The sequence below is a fragment of the Pogona vitticeps genome, chromosome 3 (genome assembly GCF_051106095.1).
Source record: "Pogona vitticeps strain Pit_001003342236 chromosome 3, PviZW2.1, whole genome shotgun sequence".
Lineage (NCBI taxonomy): Eukaryota > Metazoa > Chordata > Lepidosauria > Squamata > Agamidae > Pogona > Pogona vitticeps.
Window position 1 is genome coordinate 259,823,889 of NC_135785.1, and position 17,287 is coordinate 259,841,175.

The 17,287-nt window shown below is 46.3% G+C and overlaps 1 protein-coding gene across 1 annotated transcript in view; it reads left to right on the top strand.

Moving 5' to 3' along the window:
* The first annotated feature begins 321 nt into the window (after nt 1-321).
* Nucleotides 322-17,287, top strand: part of GAB2 (GRB2 associated binding protein 2) — a 161,572-nt gene continuing 144,606 nt past the window's right edge. The window contains exon 1 of the mRNA XM_072993491.2: nt 322-535. Within this exon, the coding sequence (XP_072849592.2) occupies nt 464-535 (72 nt within the window). The 5' untranslated portion in view covers nt 322-463. The remainder of the gene's footprint in view (nt 536-17,287) is intronic.

Consider the following 17,287-nt stretch of genomic DNA (forward strand, 5'->3'; position numbering starts at 1 on the left):
GGCTGCGATCCCTCTCCTCTCCGGAGGGGAAAGGGAGCCGGGGAGGGGGGCGGAAAGGCCTCTTCTCTCCCTCCCACCCCCCAATTTAAGCCGGAAGATCGCCGCCAGCCGGTTGCTGAGCCGCCAGCAGACAGAGGAGCGCCTGTCCTCCGGCTGGATGGAGGCGGCAGCGGGCGGCCGAGGATGGCCGGGCGCTGGCGGGGGAGACGGAGGCGAGGGCTCGCCGCTCCCGGCTGGCGGCCCCTGGTGAATGGCAATTGAGGGATCGACCCGGCGGCGGAGGAGGAGGAAGAGGAGGAGGAGGAGGAAGGCTAGGACGAGGCGAGCGCGACCTGCCCCCTTCCAGAGCCGCCCAGCCCCCCGCCAGTGATCGGATGCTGCTGGGGCTCCTCGGGCGGCGGAGGGCACCGATCCGGGACTGCTCCGCCGGGAGAGTGAGCGGGCCGGCCGGGCGCCTGCCAGGATGAGCGGCGGCGAAGTGGTGTGCTCGGGCTGGCTGCGGAAATCGCCCCCGGAGAAGAAGTTGAGGAGATACGTAAGTCGGAGGGGGGGCGCGCGTGAAAAGTGGGGGGGGGCTTTGGGGGGGGAGAGAAGAGAGGCGGATGGGTTTTGTGGTCTAGGAGGGCGCGAAGCCCGGGGATGCGCCCGCTCGCCCCGTCTCCCTGCGTGTGCATTTTGTGTGCGCCCTGCGGAGTCTCCCGGAGAGCTTGGGCTCGTCTCCTCCTCTCTCTCTCTCTCTCTCTCTCTCTCTGTCTCTCTTTTTCTCCCCCCCTTGCACTCCCTTTGCTCTCTTACTCCCCCCAACACACACAACGCACACACACACCCTCCGCCAGCCTGTCCTTAGTTGAAGGTTACCTAGCGGTGATAATGATTGACTAGGGGAGGGAGGGAGGGAACGCCGGGGAGAGCAAGCCCGGCCGGGCGCGCGCTGGGCGGCTGTTTCTCCTCCCAAAGCGAGTGGATCGATCCGTCTCGCTCGCTCTCCGCACGCACAAACACACACACACCCCTCTTTGCAATAGCCACCCGGGCTGTTTCCTGGCTGCCCCAAAGACCGAAGCCTGGTTTGGATGCACTTTCAAAAAATAATAATAAAACCTTCTTTTCTCCACGACGGGGCCTTTTTTGGCGCATGGTGCGGATCCGGTGTCACAGAGGTGGGGGTTGCAAGCGAGGGAGGGGTGGTGGGGACGGGAGGAAGGGAACAGGTGCGGCGATCAATAAAATCTCCGGGTGCTGGGCTGCGCCAGCCTTCACCGGATCGGTGCGATCGCGTTTTCAATCCGGATTTTAAGAGGGTGGGTGTGGACGAGGCAAAGCTTCACCCCTCGGAATCCTTCTGGGCGGCTCTAACCCCCTCAGTCCCACTGGTCCGATTCGAGACCCCCCTCCGTCTCTGAATTCGGATCCCGCGGCTTGGGGAGGGCGGACAGGTGCGCGGGGGGGGGGCCGCGGAGGCTCAGCCTCACATAGCCGTTCCCGGGGGAGGTCCCGTTTGGGTTGGGCGCCAAGGGAACCGTGACTTGCGCTTCGCCACGGCTCCGGAGTGACTCCGGAGTGAGTTCGAGGCTGCCAGCAGGGTGGAGACGCGGGGCGGAGCGGCGTTGGGCATCGCTGAAGTTGGCCTGGGAGGAGCGCCAGCGAGCGAGCCTGGGAGGCTCCCCGGCGCGCCTTGGCCGGGGTGCGTTTTGTTATCCGGGTCCGAGCAATCGCTCGCGCGCTCTCTTGTCTGCCGCTCGCCGCCGCCTCCTCCCTCCCCTCTAGCGGCCGTGGCCGGTAAGACACCCTGTGGGCGAATGCTGCTCCGCCGTTGCGATTCCGGTGGATCGGACACCCGTCGCGATGGGCAGCTGAACTGGGTGGGGTTGTTTGGACCGCAACCTCCCGGTGGTGCCTGGGGAATTCTGCAGCCTGGCAGCCCAGAAACGCTCAACTCTGGGAGTTGGAAGTTCGAAAGGGCAAATCTGTACAGTACTGGGGAAGGATGGGAGCTATCGTCCAAAGACACATGTGCTCTAAAAGCACCCTTGCCTCTTGACACCCTGGAAGTTTCAGCCCCAAAATATTAAGCCGCCCATCCTTGGCTACCTGCCTGGCCTGCTAAGCGTAGCTTGTCTGACTCCAGTTTTCGGTTCCAAGCAGACCAGTGGACTCATGGCGGCTTCCAGAAGCCCTGACCTATCTTGCAGAGCCGTTATGATCATTTTTTGGCTCTGGTGCTTCACTGCCCTTCTGGTTAAACTTGGTGGGTGAGGGTTAGGGGTGGGTGGGTGCATCTGGGCTTTTGTTGTTTGGGTGTTAAATCATGTCCGACTCTTCGTGACCCCATGGACCAGAGCACGCCAGGCCCCCTTGTCTTTCACTGCCTCCCGGAGTTGGGTCAAATTCACGTTGGTAGCTTCAATGACCCTGTCCGACCATCTCGTCCGTTGTCGTCCCCTTCTCCTCTTGCCTTCACACTTTCCCAACATCAGGGTCTTTTCCAAGGAGTCTTCTCTTCTCGTGAGATAGCCAAAGTATTGGAGCCTCAGCTTCAGGATCTGTCCTTCCAGTGAGCACTCGGGGTTGATACCTCTTTTATTCCGTTCTCTCCTTTTTCTGTTTCGAATATTCTTCCCTGACCTGTTGCCTTTCAGATGGGTCAATCTGTGGGTCCCATAATCCACTAACCAACTACTCTTGCATTGGGAGGATTATGGATTGGTAGTACAGCATCCGGAGGCTGCCAAATTAGGGAAAGACACGTCAGAGAAGCTTCCGCATGGTTGTTTCTTAGTATTTGGTCTATATCATAATCCCATCAAATGGCTGTCAAGCAAACAAACAACAAATGTAAAAGTCACCAAGTGAAATTTAGTTTGTTGTCTAGGTATTCCTCAAGAGGTGGAATAATCTCTGGTTTCTGCAGGATCTTGAGTTACATATTTTTCTGGAATAATTCTCTCCTTCCCTCCCCCCACAACTTTTTCAAAATCTAAAGTCCTACCATGTTTCACAAGAGAAACAGTGTACGGTGGTCCATATCGTAGTAGAAATTACAAAGTTAACCATGCCTCTTATTTCTGCCTGTCTGTGTGCTCAGGTGGGTGGTTCAGGCATCATTGAATGTTTGCCAGATGTGGGGGAGCACAGCTGCCTCACTTGAGGAAGGGATCCTGTGTGGTCCAAACGTTCTCTTGGAAATCGCACGGATCCATAAATATTTTGGTTGAAATCCCTTTGTTGTTACCATTCATGTGACCGTCTGTGCCCTGTTCTTTATGCACGGGCATATTGGCTACCCCAGTGTGCAAGCAGAAGCCTGGTTGCTTTCCATGGGATAAGACCTGCCTCACACAGCTGCAGCTGGAGATTGTGCAGGGTGCTACTTTCGCGTCTCATCCATAGGGTTTTTGCCCCTCGCATGATTTTGTGTGCAGTGTTAAAACTGACCTGGTGGCCCATCTCAACCCAGTCTCTTTTTTGAACTGTAAAAAAGATTAAGGGATTCCCCGCATGTGACCTAAGATATGTCTCAATTCATGGTGACAGCATGCGTCTGCTCGTGCAGATTTATTTTGCTGTTGCCATTGTTCTCACAGAGAAGGAGATCCCACCTCTGTCTTATACGCTCCTTAGTGAATTTTGCCAGATGCCATGGGGTCCCTGCATGACCGTCTGACCCATCAAGTCACACTTTCTGACTTGGAACCTTTGCTTGAAAAACCTCGCCATTAACTTGTTTCCTCCCTCATTTTTTTAATCATCTAGTCTGATGAAAAAAAAATTCTGCAGACCTGTACAAGTCAGGGATGTTGGGAAGTCTTTGAGATTAAAATCCCAAGGCCTGAGTTCTCAACTTTGGTACCAAGTCCGGGGTCCACGACCCTATTAAAAACAAGCTTTTCCCCCCCAGGAAAAGGGCTGCATGGTTGTCATCAGAGTCTGGGTTATTGGGGGGGTCTGAAATGACTTAACCAGTGCAACTAAAGTCCAACCTGACAGCGAGTCCTATGACCGGAGTTCCCCCATCCTTGTGAAAACCTTCATAATTTATGGAATCACAGTGTCCCACCTGTTGATTTGGGAGCTCAGATTTTTCTTCACTCTTATGCATCAGCACGGCTTCATCTCTCCCCCCCCCCAGACTTAGAATTGAAGAGTGTGATCCTACACAGACATAAGCGCCTCTTCAGTTGTGTGAGACTTACACCCAGACAATCTTCTATGGAATGGCAGCTGAAATAAGTTAGTATGAATCAGCAATTTGCAAACTCTGACTCCTGGCTGGCAAGGACTCCACTGCCGATGGTAAAATTGCACCAAGTCAGGCGATGAATGAAATAAACGAATTTATGGCTGTTCTGTTACCCATTCATCAAGGTGGACGGCTGGCCATATTCCAGTCAGTTTTTTGTTTTGTGGGGGTGGGGGGTGTTCTTTTTCTTAGCATTTATGAAAGGCCCAGAGGCTGCTAAAATGATGTTAGAGGGCCACATTATTTCCACACTAGGTGGAAGACATCAGGCAGCTTACGGTGACCATGGAAAAGCCATTCCTGCCCACTCACCGTGTTTTTATTCCTTAAATACAATGCTGGGAAACCAATGACTAATGCATAATGGACATTAAATCCCTATAACTATTCCAGCCGTCAGAATGGGTATGACAAGCAAAGTAGCAGGGTAATTTCTACAGAACCAATTATCTTTATTAGTAAGGGTGTTGAGCTTTTTAAAAGAACTGGAACACTCATCTTCAAACTGACATCAGGTAGAAAATGTTCTGAAATGACAAAATGTTCCTTGCTCAGGTGTGGGAAACTAACATACCCTGAGGTTTTTTTAGCTTCGTTTCTTGCTGAATCTAGTAACGCCTCCCTGTTCTGGCCGAAACTCCACGGGTAATTTTCTGTGGTTGATTATAAAGCAGGCACTTGTGATTGTCATACAACCCATATTAAGACCTGATAGCTCCTAATTTTACACATTATATTTGGGCCTTGTAATTTAAGAGTCTGATCCTACATGGTTATAGAGGCAAATTGGTTGGGGCATTATATTTAAAAGGAACTTGTACATTTCTTGAATGTTGTTGCATTACTTATTGTTTCTTGGCCGGTAGGTTGCTGTGGTTGTTATTGTTTGCTCTGATTGTATAAACGATTGATAATTTGTCATGTACCATTAAAAATAAATGGTGTTGTTTTTACCAACTTGTAAAAAAAGAGAGAAATGTTCAGTGTTGCCATCTAGTGACCAGTTTTAATATTGCACATTGGAAATATGGGTAAAAATAAAACTCAACCCTTACCACCTGTTGTTGTTTAGTCATTAAGTTCTGTTCGACTCTTTGTGACCCCATGGACCAGCGCACGCCAGGCCCTCCTGCCTTCCACTGCCGCCTGGAGTTTGGTCAAAGTCATGTTGGTCACTTCGGTGACACTCTCCAATCATCTTGTCCCCTTCTCCTCTTGCCTTCAAACTATTCCAACATCAAGGTCTTTTCCAGGGAGTCTTCTCTTCTCATGAGATGGCCAACGTATTGGAGCCTCAGCTTCAGGATCTGTCCTTCCAGTGAGCGCTCAGGGTTGATTTCCTCCAGAATGGATAGGTTTGTTCTCCTTGCAGTCCAGGGGACTCTCAAGAGCCTCCTCCAGCACCACAATTCAAAACCATCAATTCTTCGGCGGCCAGCCTTCTTTATGGTCCAGCTCTCACTTCCATGCATCACCACTTCCATACATCACTTACCACCTAGGACTGACCAAAGAATGATATAAATCTAGGAATGTATTTTCAAATGTTTCTAAAATGACTTAAAATGCCTTTTAAAGGAAACATTTGAAAGTAATTATGTGTCATTTGTTACCTCTAAGTAACTTAATGTTTTACTTGTTTCATTTAGAAGTAACATTGTAGCTAGCAGTTTTAATATTTTTCTTCCTCAAAGTATTTAGTCAGAGGCAGCTATGTTACTTTTAATTAGTTACTTCGTTTGAATATGTCATAATATGCATGACCTGTACAGCCAATGTGGTGTACCAGATAAAGAATGTCAGAAAGGAATTCAGGAGATCTGAATTCGAATCCCTGCTTGGTCATGGACACACTCTAGTAAAACCACTCCTTAAAAATGTCCCATCAGTTGAAATCAACACAACACACACATGGACTGTGGTTTAGTGGTTCTCAGCATTTGGCCATCCAGATGTTTTGGGTTCAACCCTCAGAATCGCTGACTTTTGGCCATGTTAGCTGGAGCTTTTAGGAGTCGGTGGTCCTCCCATGTCCAGAATGTCAAAGGTTGAGAATCAGTGACTTACAGATATTTCACAGCAAATGCATCAAAATCTGGAATACATTAATTTGGAATGAATTAAAACAGCTTTCTTCCCCCCGGGTTCGTAGTGCTCTCTACTACAAAAACATATTACATCTTTTGTGCAGGTCTGGAAGACGGTGGGTGGTGTATTTGCCGTAGTTACACATTCGGCAACTGCAGTTAAATGTGTTACACCCAGGAGCTTAGCTGCAAGCGTGGTGCTAAATGGACGTGAACAAATGCATTTTGCAAGTCATTCCCACTTGTGGTAGACGTGCTGTGTTATTTATTTATTTATGCAATTTATATGCCACCCTACGTAGTGGTAGCCCATGACCCTGCTTCCCCAAAAACAAGACCTAACCTGAAAATAAGCCCTAGTAGGATTTTTCAGGATGCTCATCACATAAGCCCTAACCTCAAAAATAAGCCCCAGTGAAGTGAAAGCCCCCCTCCACCCTTGTGCAGCCACCAGAAGAAGAGGGCAGGACTGTATTTGAAATATAAAAACAAAATATCCCGTAATAAGCCATAGCCTCTCTCTCCCTCTCTCCCCCTTTCTCAAACTGTGGAGTTGCCTGTATCAGTTCTATAGATTCTTATCTACTATCAGGTGGATTTTTATTGGACTGGAATCAGACATTCCTTAGGAAATGTGGGTTCTAACCCTAGACATCTGCTGTTCTGGTGCAAGAGGAAGCAGTGGAGGTCTTGTGTTTGTGAGTGGGCGGTTTGGCTCTCCAGATATTTTTGGATGCATTATGTTTCACCAGGAATTATGTGGGAGCTGTAGATCAGAAGCCTCCGAAGTGTCACAGTTGCTCACCCTTCTTGTATCTGCCACTTGTTGTTGTTTAGTTGTTAAGTCATGTCCGGCTCTTCGTGACCCCATGGACCAGAGCACGCCAGGCCCTTCTGTCTTCCACTGCCTCCCGGAGTTGGGTCACATTCATGTTGGTAGCTTCGATAACACTGTCCAGCCATCTCGTCCTCTGTCGTCCCCTTCTCCTCTTGCCTTCACACTTTCCCAACATCAGGGTCTTTTCCAGGGAGTCTCATCTTCTCATGAGATGGCCAAAGTACTGGAGCCTCAGCTTCAGGATCTGTTCTTCCAGTGAGCACTCAGGGTTGACTTCCTTCAGAATTGATAGGTTTGTTCTCCTTGCAGTCCAGGGGACTCTCGAGAGTCTCCTCCAACACCACAATTCAAAAGCATCAATTCTTTGGGGGTCAGCCTTCTTTATGGTATCTGCCACTTACCTCGTGTAAACTGTTTTCCCAGTCTCTCACCAGGTTGTCAGGCCCACCGTTAAATTACTTCTTTTTAAAATTACAACCGCAGAATTCCCCATGGTGTCATAGCATCATAGAAAAGTGAAGTTGGAAGGGGCCTACAAGGCCATCAAGTCCAACCCCGTGCTCAAGGCAGGAATACCGTCAAAGCATATCTGCCAGATTATTATATAAGTTTTTCTTGAATGCCTCCTGGGGTATTCTTGTAGTTTTTAATCCAAACCATAGCTTTTCCTGATCTGAGCTGCAGATATAATTGGCTTCCACACCCATCAAACGGAGCAAATTAATTAGCCTTTCATCATTTCACTCCTGTGCTCTTGATGCTTTCTTTTCATCATCATCTCTTCTCTATAAAAAAAATAAAATAAAACATCCGTACTCTGACGGATTGGCCTCCTGCAACCCTAGAGAAGCAGTTCCTTTCCAGTGTTTTTTTTTTCTTTGCTTCACTTTTTGGAATGCCTTTGTCATTAGCTTTAATTACTTAATACCCATTGAACGCTTTGAAGAGACCAAGAGCTTTCAAAGTGCTATTTTTTTCTACTTCAGGAGGTGAGAAGGAGAGATCAAACGCTAACTGGAAGTCATAAAGAGAGAACCAGGCAGCTACTTTTATAACTGTTGTTGCAAATGTGGAAATAAACACGATAATCTTTGGACTTGTTCTGGGTAGACCGCAGAGTCTTTTATGGGATACTGAAAGTATGGCTGTTCTCCATAGCAGAGGCTTCGTAAATAAGAGGACTTGACAGAGCACGTGGAGGGAACTGGAGAACGGTTTAGCTGAGGGCCATGTTTAGCCGGTTCAGGTCTTGCAAAGTTGCAGCAGTGGGCCTGCTGATCCGAGCTGTCCTTCATTTCTTTGTCAGTCTTAACGGGTGGAGGACAAGTGGCACCAACTCCCACCTACTAGGTGAACATCTCCCACACAAAAATTAATAGAACGTGTTGACCCCCTCAAAATAAAGGACAATGTTATGCTTCCAAATGAAAGAAAAGGGGGAAAATCAGAATCATGGCATTGGAAGAGGCCTTGAAGACTATCGAGTCCAACCCCCTCCCGTGTTGGAGCATTCACCGCCTTCCAAGATCATTCTTTCCATTGTCATACTGCTCTAACGGTTAAGAAGTTTTTTCCTGGCTGAATCGGGCTTCCTGTAGCTTGAGCCCGTGGTCGCGTGTCCTGCACTCTGGGATGATCTAGAACAGTGGTTCTCAACCTTGGGTCTCCAGATGTTCTTGGACTACAACTCCCAGAAATCCTGGAAAGCACAGCTTGGGGTGAAGACTTCTGGGAGTTGCAGTCCAATAACATCTGGGGACCCAAGGTTGAGAACCACTGATCTAGAACAGATCCTGCCCCTCCTCTGTGTGACAACCTTTCAAATACAGTGGTGCCTCGCAAGACAAATGCCTCGCAGGACAAAAAACTCGCAAGACGAATGGTTTTAGCAATGGGGTTGTTGACTCACAAGACAAATGTTCCTATGGCCGTGCTTTGCCTATAGGAACACATTAATTAGATTTCAATGCATTCCTATGGGAAAACCTGTTTCACAAGATGAATTTTTCACAAGATGACATTAACCGCGGAACCTTCTAAGTTTTGGTGCCCTGGGGCACAGCTCCAGTTGCCCCGTCCTAGTTAGAATCCTCCTGCTGATTGTTGAAATAAGAACATAAAAAGATCTGTGGTGGGTCTCACCGAAAGTCGGTCCAGCCGCCTGTTTCTCACAATGGACAGCAGGAAGCCTGCAGATTGCTTTAAATCATAATTTAAATCCCAGCGTAAACAACTGCTCTAAAAGAGTACATTTAATCATTGATTTCCCCAGCATACTCTTGCTTATTATAAATGTAATGCATTGTTTTTACAACTGAGAGAGGCAGGTTTCAGATTCCCGAAACGATACCTTTTAAAAACAGAGATAGATTTTCGAGGGGTGGGGGTGGAATCAGATACGATTTTTAGTTCTATCAGAACACTTGAAATTAAAGCTATCTGCACTTAGGGCTTTCTGTTCACAAAAAGGATTTTCACAATAAACATTTTTTAAAAATCCAATTTAAATGAAAATAGATTTTTTTTAAAAAAAAAAAGAAAAAAGAAAATTGGATTATTAAAATTCAGTTATTGAGCTTTATTCACTCTGGTGGCCAGCCAGATGCCTCTGAGAAACCTGGAAGTCAATCTATCCTCCTTCTTGCATTCCATAGCAGCTGATGTTCAGAGCATAATGCCCCTCATATTAGAGGAAAGATGGCAACCTATGAACCTGCCTTGGTCTCTCCAGGCTTATATTGCCAGCATTGATTGGCAGCAGTTCTCTTGGGTTTAAAACAGGATTTTTAGCTATCTTTGCCTGGAGAATTATTGGAATTCCCTGGTGGTCTCCCAACTCAATACTGACCAGGACCAGCCTTGCTTAACTTCCAAATTCAGATGGGATGTGTTATCTTCTGGGTAGTGTGGAAGTGAAGATAACATTAATAATCTACATTCCCTCTAGATTTTTCTAACCTTATTGTCCCTGAAGTGTCTGCTTTAGCTCCTAGGTAGAATTAAAAACTTATATGCAGAACACATCATGCGAAAGGCAGGACTGGATGAATCCCAAACTGGAATTAAGATTGCCGGAAGAAATATCAACAACCTCCGATATGCAGATGGTACCACTCTGATGGTTAAAACTTGTTCTGTTATATAATGCCAGGCATTGTTTTTATAATTTTGATTGACTATGCCTGGTGTTTTTAAATAATAATAATAATACATTTAATGGAGGAAACATTTGATTTGCAAGCCTTGAATGCTACAAATGATTACCTGCCAACTTTTCAAGATCAAGTTGTTTGCAAAAAACGCAGAGCCGATGACTTTTGTGTATATATTTTGCCAAAAATGGACCGGTTTATTGGGGGAGAAAGTCTCTTAATTTTGCTGCCCAAATAGAGGACACTGAATGTTTGAGTTCGTGTTATTTTACTGGGGGGGGGGCATATATAGTTGCAATCTGGGTTTTTGTTTTGTTTTGAATGTGGATTAGACTTTTCTTCAGAGGACCGTCAAAATCAACTATGAAGTCTTGTCTGTAAAGCTTAAAATGTGTAGCTATACTTTTCTCTCTCTCCCACACACTTTAACAAATTGGTAAGGTCTGATGGAGATGACAGCAATTCACATCAGATAAGCTAGGGAGGTAACAGTTGTGTGTGTGTTTGTGTATGTAAACAGAGATATAATTGTGCACTCATATAGTCAGTTCTTGGAACTGTAAGCAGATTCTGCTGTAGTTTACAAGCTCAAAGACTGACAGCTGAACGAAGTCAGATGTTAGCTTTGCACTTAGAATCAGAGCTGCTATATGAACGAAAGGGTGTCTCATTATCCTCACAGTTCTGGAAATTACAAATTAATCTGTTTTTATTGGGTGGTTGGTCATCGGAAGGTAGATAATTGACTCCATGTACATGTTAGTTGCATGAACGATGGTGGCTTTGAAGAATGCATCTCTGGAGAGAGAACATTTTATAAGTTTCTAACTGCAAAGCTGGGTGGAATTCAGCTGCAAGCTACAGAATGGGGAAATCCGCAGTTAGAATTTTGCCAAATCCGTGAATTCCTGAGGCAACCTTGGGGAAGTCAATCTTCCTCGGCCTCAGCCTGGCGATGTCCTGAAAATTAATTCTGACCTGCCTTACGATGCTGTTATAAGGTTTGGAGCTGGAAAAGGCATGTGATGTCTTGAACATTGCTGTGTTTGTTTTGAAAATGCTCATAGAAATAGTATATGCATGTATTGTTGTTATTATTCCTTCCTTAGATCTCAAGCAGATTCGCAATGTGGTGTAGTGGGTAGAATAATGGAGTAGGACCTAGGAGACCTGGGTTTGAATCCTGACTCAGCCAGGGCAACTCACTAGGGAAGTGGAAGTAATAAAACCACTCCTTAAACATCTCAGGGTACGATCAGATGGTGGAAAGGGCATATGCAATTGCACCAGAAAGTATTGCTGGGAGGCAGTGGAAGACAGGAGGGCCTGGCGTGCTCTGGTCAATGGGGTCACGAAGAGTCGGACACGACTAAACGACTAAACAACAACAGCAACAACAAAGATGCGTAGCACACTGCTCTACAGTTCTGGACAGAACTGGGGCGACACTTTCTGATGTTATTGGGATTGTGCTACAAAAGTACCGACTGTTACAAAACCAGTCTATTTTTCTTACGTGGATTTTCTGTTCGTTCAAAGACCCTAAGAGGCAAGGGAAATGGACCTCCTTTCCAGGAGCTCAGCTCAAATGCAGGATCGTTCACATGATATTAGAGCTTGGAAAAATTACTTTTTTACAGTCTAACTCCAGCACAGTCATGTTGGCTGGCGGATGCTGGGAATCGTAGTAAAAAAATGGTAGTGATGCCAGGATGAGTTGATGGCAGAAGGAAGAGAGGAAGACCGAATATGAGATGGATTCCCTCCATAAAGGAAACCTTTATGGGGATTTGAATTCAGCTCCCTGAGTCCTAGTCTGTCAATCTGTCGACTACCTTACATTGGTCCCATCCACTTTCCCCAAATTCTGGTCTGTGCATTCTTTACAGCCATATCCAACAGATACTGAGTGAGAACATGTATGTGTTCTCACTCATGGATGGGTGGGATATAAATCTAATAAAATAAAATAAATAAATAAACATGCAACTCTGCAGAAGTGGATGTGATGGAATGCAACAGCTTGTCTTGCTCCTCAGCATCCTGATGTCACATCCCAGTCTCTGGAGCTATGAAACAATGAGCCCCTTCATTTGGGTGTCATCCTGCGCTCTTCCCATTGAAAAGTCAAATGAGATAGGATGTGCACCAGAGACGCCAAGAAGGCAGCAGAGAAAAAAGAGAGAGAGACAGCCAGAGAGTGGAGACATAATCAGCTATAAAATTCGTAATTCACGCTTCTCCATAGATCCAAGGGGTTTTGTTTGTTTGTTTGTTTGTGTGTGAGCATAATGTTTAAAAAGTTGCCAAATCGGCTGCTCAGAATAGCTTTTGAGAGGGAGAAAAGGAGGAAGATAGACAAATGTCAATCGTGTTGAAAAGACAAATGTTCAGGAACAGATTCCAGCCTCCTTCCTTCACGGAAAAGGTATTTAAAGGTTGTTTTTTTGCAGCATAAAAGATCTGTTGGAACTCACATGGAAAAATGACACATCGAGGTATTTTATCTAACACTATGGGGATTTTTTCTTTCTTTCTGGAAAGGGAACAAGGAAGAGAGCGATTCTGAAACGGTTTGAAAAGAATCCAACATCTGCATGATATCATCAAGTTTGCGTACATACAGAGAGCCGCCTGGTTTACCCTTTACACCAAGCACAGTAACACACTTTTACCCTCAGATGAATTCCTGTGACTCCAGGCAGCGTGCAGTGATGCGGTTGACTTGGGTCTGTTCCAGAGTGAGGTTTTTGAGCCTAAATATAGGACCGAAGCGACAGCTTTAGCTGCCCTGGTGTATGACGCACTGGAGAGTCGACAGAGGACATGCGGTCCTGTCTGTTCTTAGTGGCATTCGATACAATCATCTTTCTGGGACATCTGGCCAAAAATTAGTACTTCAACTTTTGCTTTTGAGCCGGGGCCCGGAGACCAGTGAGGGCGAACCAGATACAAGGTGGTGGTAGTGTTGGATGGAGAAATTGAAAGGCTGGATTGACAGCTTTGAAGTGCCCTCAAACTTGATGCCATTCATCTGTGGAATCACAGGTGGCATTGATGGCTGGAAGTGGGAACTGGGGGCGCCCCTTATCTGCCTCAGTGGATATGCCAGGTATGACCTTATCTAAGGATGCTGGATCTTTCCTGTGTGACTTATGCACTGGACCACTGCAGCATGTTCTCTGTGAGGTTTGAAGATGGTTCAGAAACTTCAGCTGATACAGAAGGCAGCTGCTTGGATGCTATGGGAACTATGCGTTTGGCATGGATTTTTCCAGTATTGCATCAGTTGTGCTACCTGTTTGCTTCTCTTTCCCATTCAGAGGACCCGAATGCTCTAAATCAGTGGTCCCCAACCTTGGGCCTCCAGATGTTCTTGGACTTCAACTCCCAGAAATCCTGGCCAGTAGAGGTGGTGGTGAAGGCTTCTGGGAGTTGCAGTCCAAGAACATCTGGAGGCCCAAGGTTGGAGACCACTGCTCTAAATGGTTTGGGACCACATTTGTGAGTGAGCCCCTTGTAACTCTATGAGCCCAAAGCCCAAAAAGGTGACATGTTGGACTGAGTCCAGAAATAGATGTTATAAATTCTATTCTGCACTGGTTAGGCCTCACTTTGAGTCTTGTGTCCAGTTCTGGACACCACACTTCAAGAAGGATGCTGACAAATAGGAGCAAGTTCAGGGGAGGGCGAGAAAGATGATGACCAGGAGGCTGGAAACCAAGCCTTATGAGGAAAGGCTGAAAGAATTGGGGCATGTTTAGCCTTGAGAAAAGAAGACGGAGGGGTGACAGGATAGCACTTTTCAAATATTTGAAAGGCTGTCCTACAGAGGAGGGGCAAGATCTGTTCTTGATCATCCCAGAGTGCAGGACACGCAACAACGGGCTCAAGTTAAAGGAAGCCAGATTTTGGTTGAATCTCAGGAGAAACTTCCCAACTGTTAGAGCAGCACGACAGTGGAACCAGTGGCCTCGGGAGCTGGTGAGTGTTCCAACCCTGGAGGCATTCAAGAAAAACTTGGATAATCCCCTGGCAGATCTGCTTTGATTTGTATTCCTGCCTTGAGCAGGGGGTTGGACTTGATGACCTTGTAGGCCCCTTCCAACTTGTATGATTCTATGAAATAAACTGTTGTGTCAGCTAAAAGTGATTACTGTTGAAGAGACGTGATTCAGACAGGCTTTTAGGTTTAAGAAATGGGGCTTCAAGGGCTTTATTTTCCAGCAACAAAAAGAAAAAAAAGCACAAGATAACTTGCAAACTCTGAGAGGTGAAATAGTTCCTGTAGTGACACACATAAATTGCCCACAGCTAGCATGCCTTGTAGTCTAGGACTCTGGGAACGGTCATTCTGTACATTTAAAACCACAGGATTGAGAACCACTGTTCATTCTCAGATCTTCTCCAGCTGTGGCAGAGACATCAGATCAAAGGAGGGACTATCTAGAAGTAGAAAGATCAAAAGCTGTAAACAAATAAAAAAGTAAGGTGGGACAGAGTTCATAGTTGGGTTTACATACCTTGGCAATGTCAACCTTTCCACCTCTTTTATTCTGTTTGCAATGAAATACTGTATTACCCTTCAGTAGTACACCTGCACCCACAGAAGCCAGTTGCATCTATACACAAGTCTTGGTATTATCCTGTTTTATCCTGAGTGGATTTCTTCGCACAACAAATGCAAGTTTTTTGTTGCATTCCTTTTTGCCATGGGCATCCTGAGTGGTTCCTTCTAATTTAGAGCCGTTGTTGTTGTTTAGTCGTTTAGTCGTGTCCGACTCTTCGTGACCCCATGGACCAGAGGACTCCTGTCTTCCACTGCCTCCCAGAGTTGGGTCAAATTCATGTTGGTTGCTTCGATGACACTGTCCAGCCATCTTGTCCTCTGTCGTTCCCTTCTCCTCTTGCCCTCACCCTTTCCCAACATCAGGGTCTTTTCCAGGGAGTCTCCTCTTCTCATGAGATGGCCAAAGGATTGGAGCCTCAGCTTCAGGATCTGTCTTTCCAGTGAGCACTCAGGGTTGATTTCCTTCAGAATGGATAGGTTTCTTCTCTTTGCAGTCCAGGGGACTCTCAAGAGCCTCTTCCAACACCACAATTCAAAAGCATCAATTTTTCAGTGGTCAGCCTTCCTTATGGTCCAGCTCTCACTTCCATACATCACTACTGGAAAAACCATAGATTTGACTATGCGGACCTTTGTTGGCAATGGGAGGTCTCTGCTTTTTAAGATGCTGTCTAGGTTTGTCATCGCTTTCCTCCCCCTATTTGGAGCCATAATCTCATCTTACTAGCCAACCCCACTATGCTAAGAAAATTCTTACACCCAGCTTGAAGGAGCTAAAGTTTGGAATTGGTGTTCCCAGAATGTACTGAGCCAGTGTGGGCAATTGGCCATTCTGACTGGGGAATTCTAAGTTGTAGTAAAAAATTTTCCCCACAATTTTTTTTATGCGGGTCTGTTTTACTGCTGACGATATGAACGTTGGTCACTTGTTACTTGTTTAATCTGGTAAACCTCTTCGTAGCTGTGACATTTGATGGGCTATGAATAGAAACGGTTGTGGAGTTTTTCAGGTGAAACTGGATGTTGAAGAGATAAATGCTGTTTCTAAATGTAGCTGCCAGTTGGCCTCTTCCATAGTGGCTTGTAGAAAAGCGAGACTTCCTCGTTCTATGCACTTAACGTGTCCTTAAACGATAGGGCAGGAGGCCTTGAAAGAAAGGTAAATCCTTTTATTTTTGGCACTGAGTATGACCTACCATGAGTAATGAATACAGAGCTAAAAATGAACATGATTTTCCGTGAGCAGAAGCAGGACATGGAGAGAGAGGGATGGATGGAGCTACATGGAGCTGTGCAATCTAAAAGAATAGTTCCAGATGTGTTGGTAGGCTTCAGTCGTGTCAGCTGTGTGTTCCTTCATAAACATTTGTGTGGTTCTGAGCCTCCTTGGGTCCTTTTTAAGGAGAAAGGTGGGGTAAAATATTTTAAATAGATAAAGAAGTATGGCTGTCACACGCAGGTTGCTTTAAATCATCTTATTTCACAGGAGGTACAGTGGTGCCTCGCTTTACGATTGTCCGCATTATGACGAAACTGCATTATGACGCTCTTTTTGCGATCGCAATTGCGATCGCAAAACGATGGTCTGAATGGGTTTTTTCGCTTTGCGATGATTGGTTCCCTGCTTCAGGGACGATTTTGCTCCAGCTGATCGGCGGTTTCAGAATGGCTGCTGGGTAAATTAAATGGATCCCTGCTGTGTTTAGGGACAGATTCCTCACAAGACAGCCAACGAAAATGGCCGCCCTATGGAGGATCTTTACTGGATGGTGAGTTTCCAGCCCATTGGAATGCATTGAAGGGGTTTCAGTGCGTTTCAATGGGCTTTTTATTTTCGCATTGCGACGTTTTCATTCTACAGCAATTTTGCTGGAACAAATTAACGTCGTAATGCAAGGCACCACTGTATTTGCTGCCATTTCTGCTGATTGGCATTTGACCAAGTTACTATTCTTAAACTACAGTTTCCCGGCCAGTAACTTGGGTAGCTCCCAGCTAGGTCATAGGGTGAAGACCAATACGGTATCATCAAGTTTGGTAACGACAGTTCTCCTACTCTTTAAATAAGCATTGTTTTCCTCAGGCCGGCTCTACCATTAGAGAGAGTGGGGCGGGTTGGCTGAAGTGGCTGATGCTGTGTAGCGGCATCTAGAGCAGTGGCCCCCAACCTTGGGCCTCCAGATGTTCTTGGACTTTAACTCCCAAAAATCCTGGCCAGCAGAAGTGGTGGTGAAGGCTTCTGGGAATTATAGTCCAAGAACATCTGGAGGCCCAAGGTTGGGGACTACTGATCTACAGGAGAGAACTGGTGCTAAGCTCCCTGCCTTCAGATGTGATAGAGGATGCTGTTCTGCTAACAGTGCTGAAAAAAATATTCAGTGGCCACTCCAGCTGTTTTTT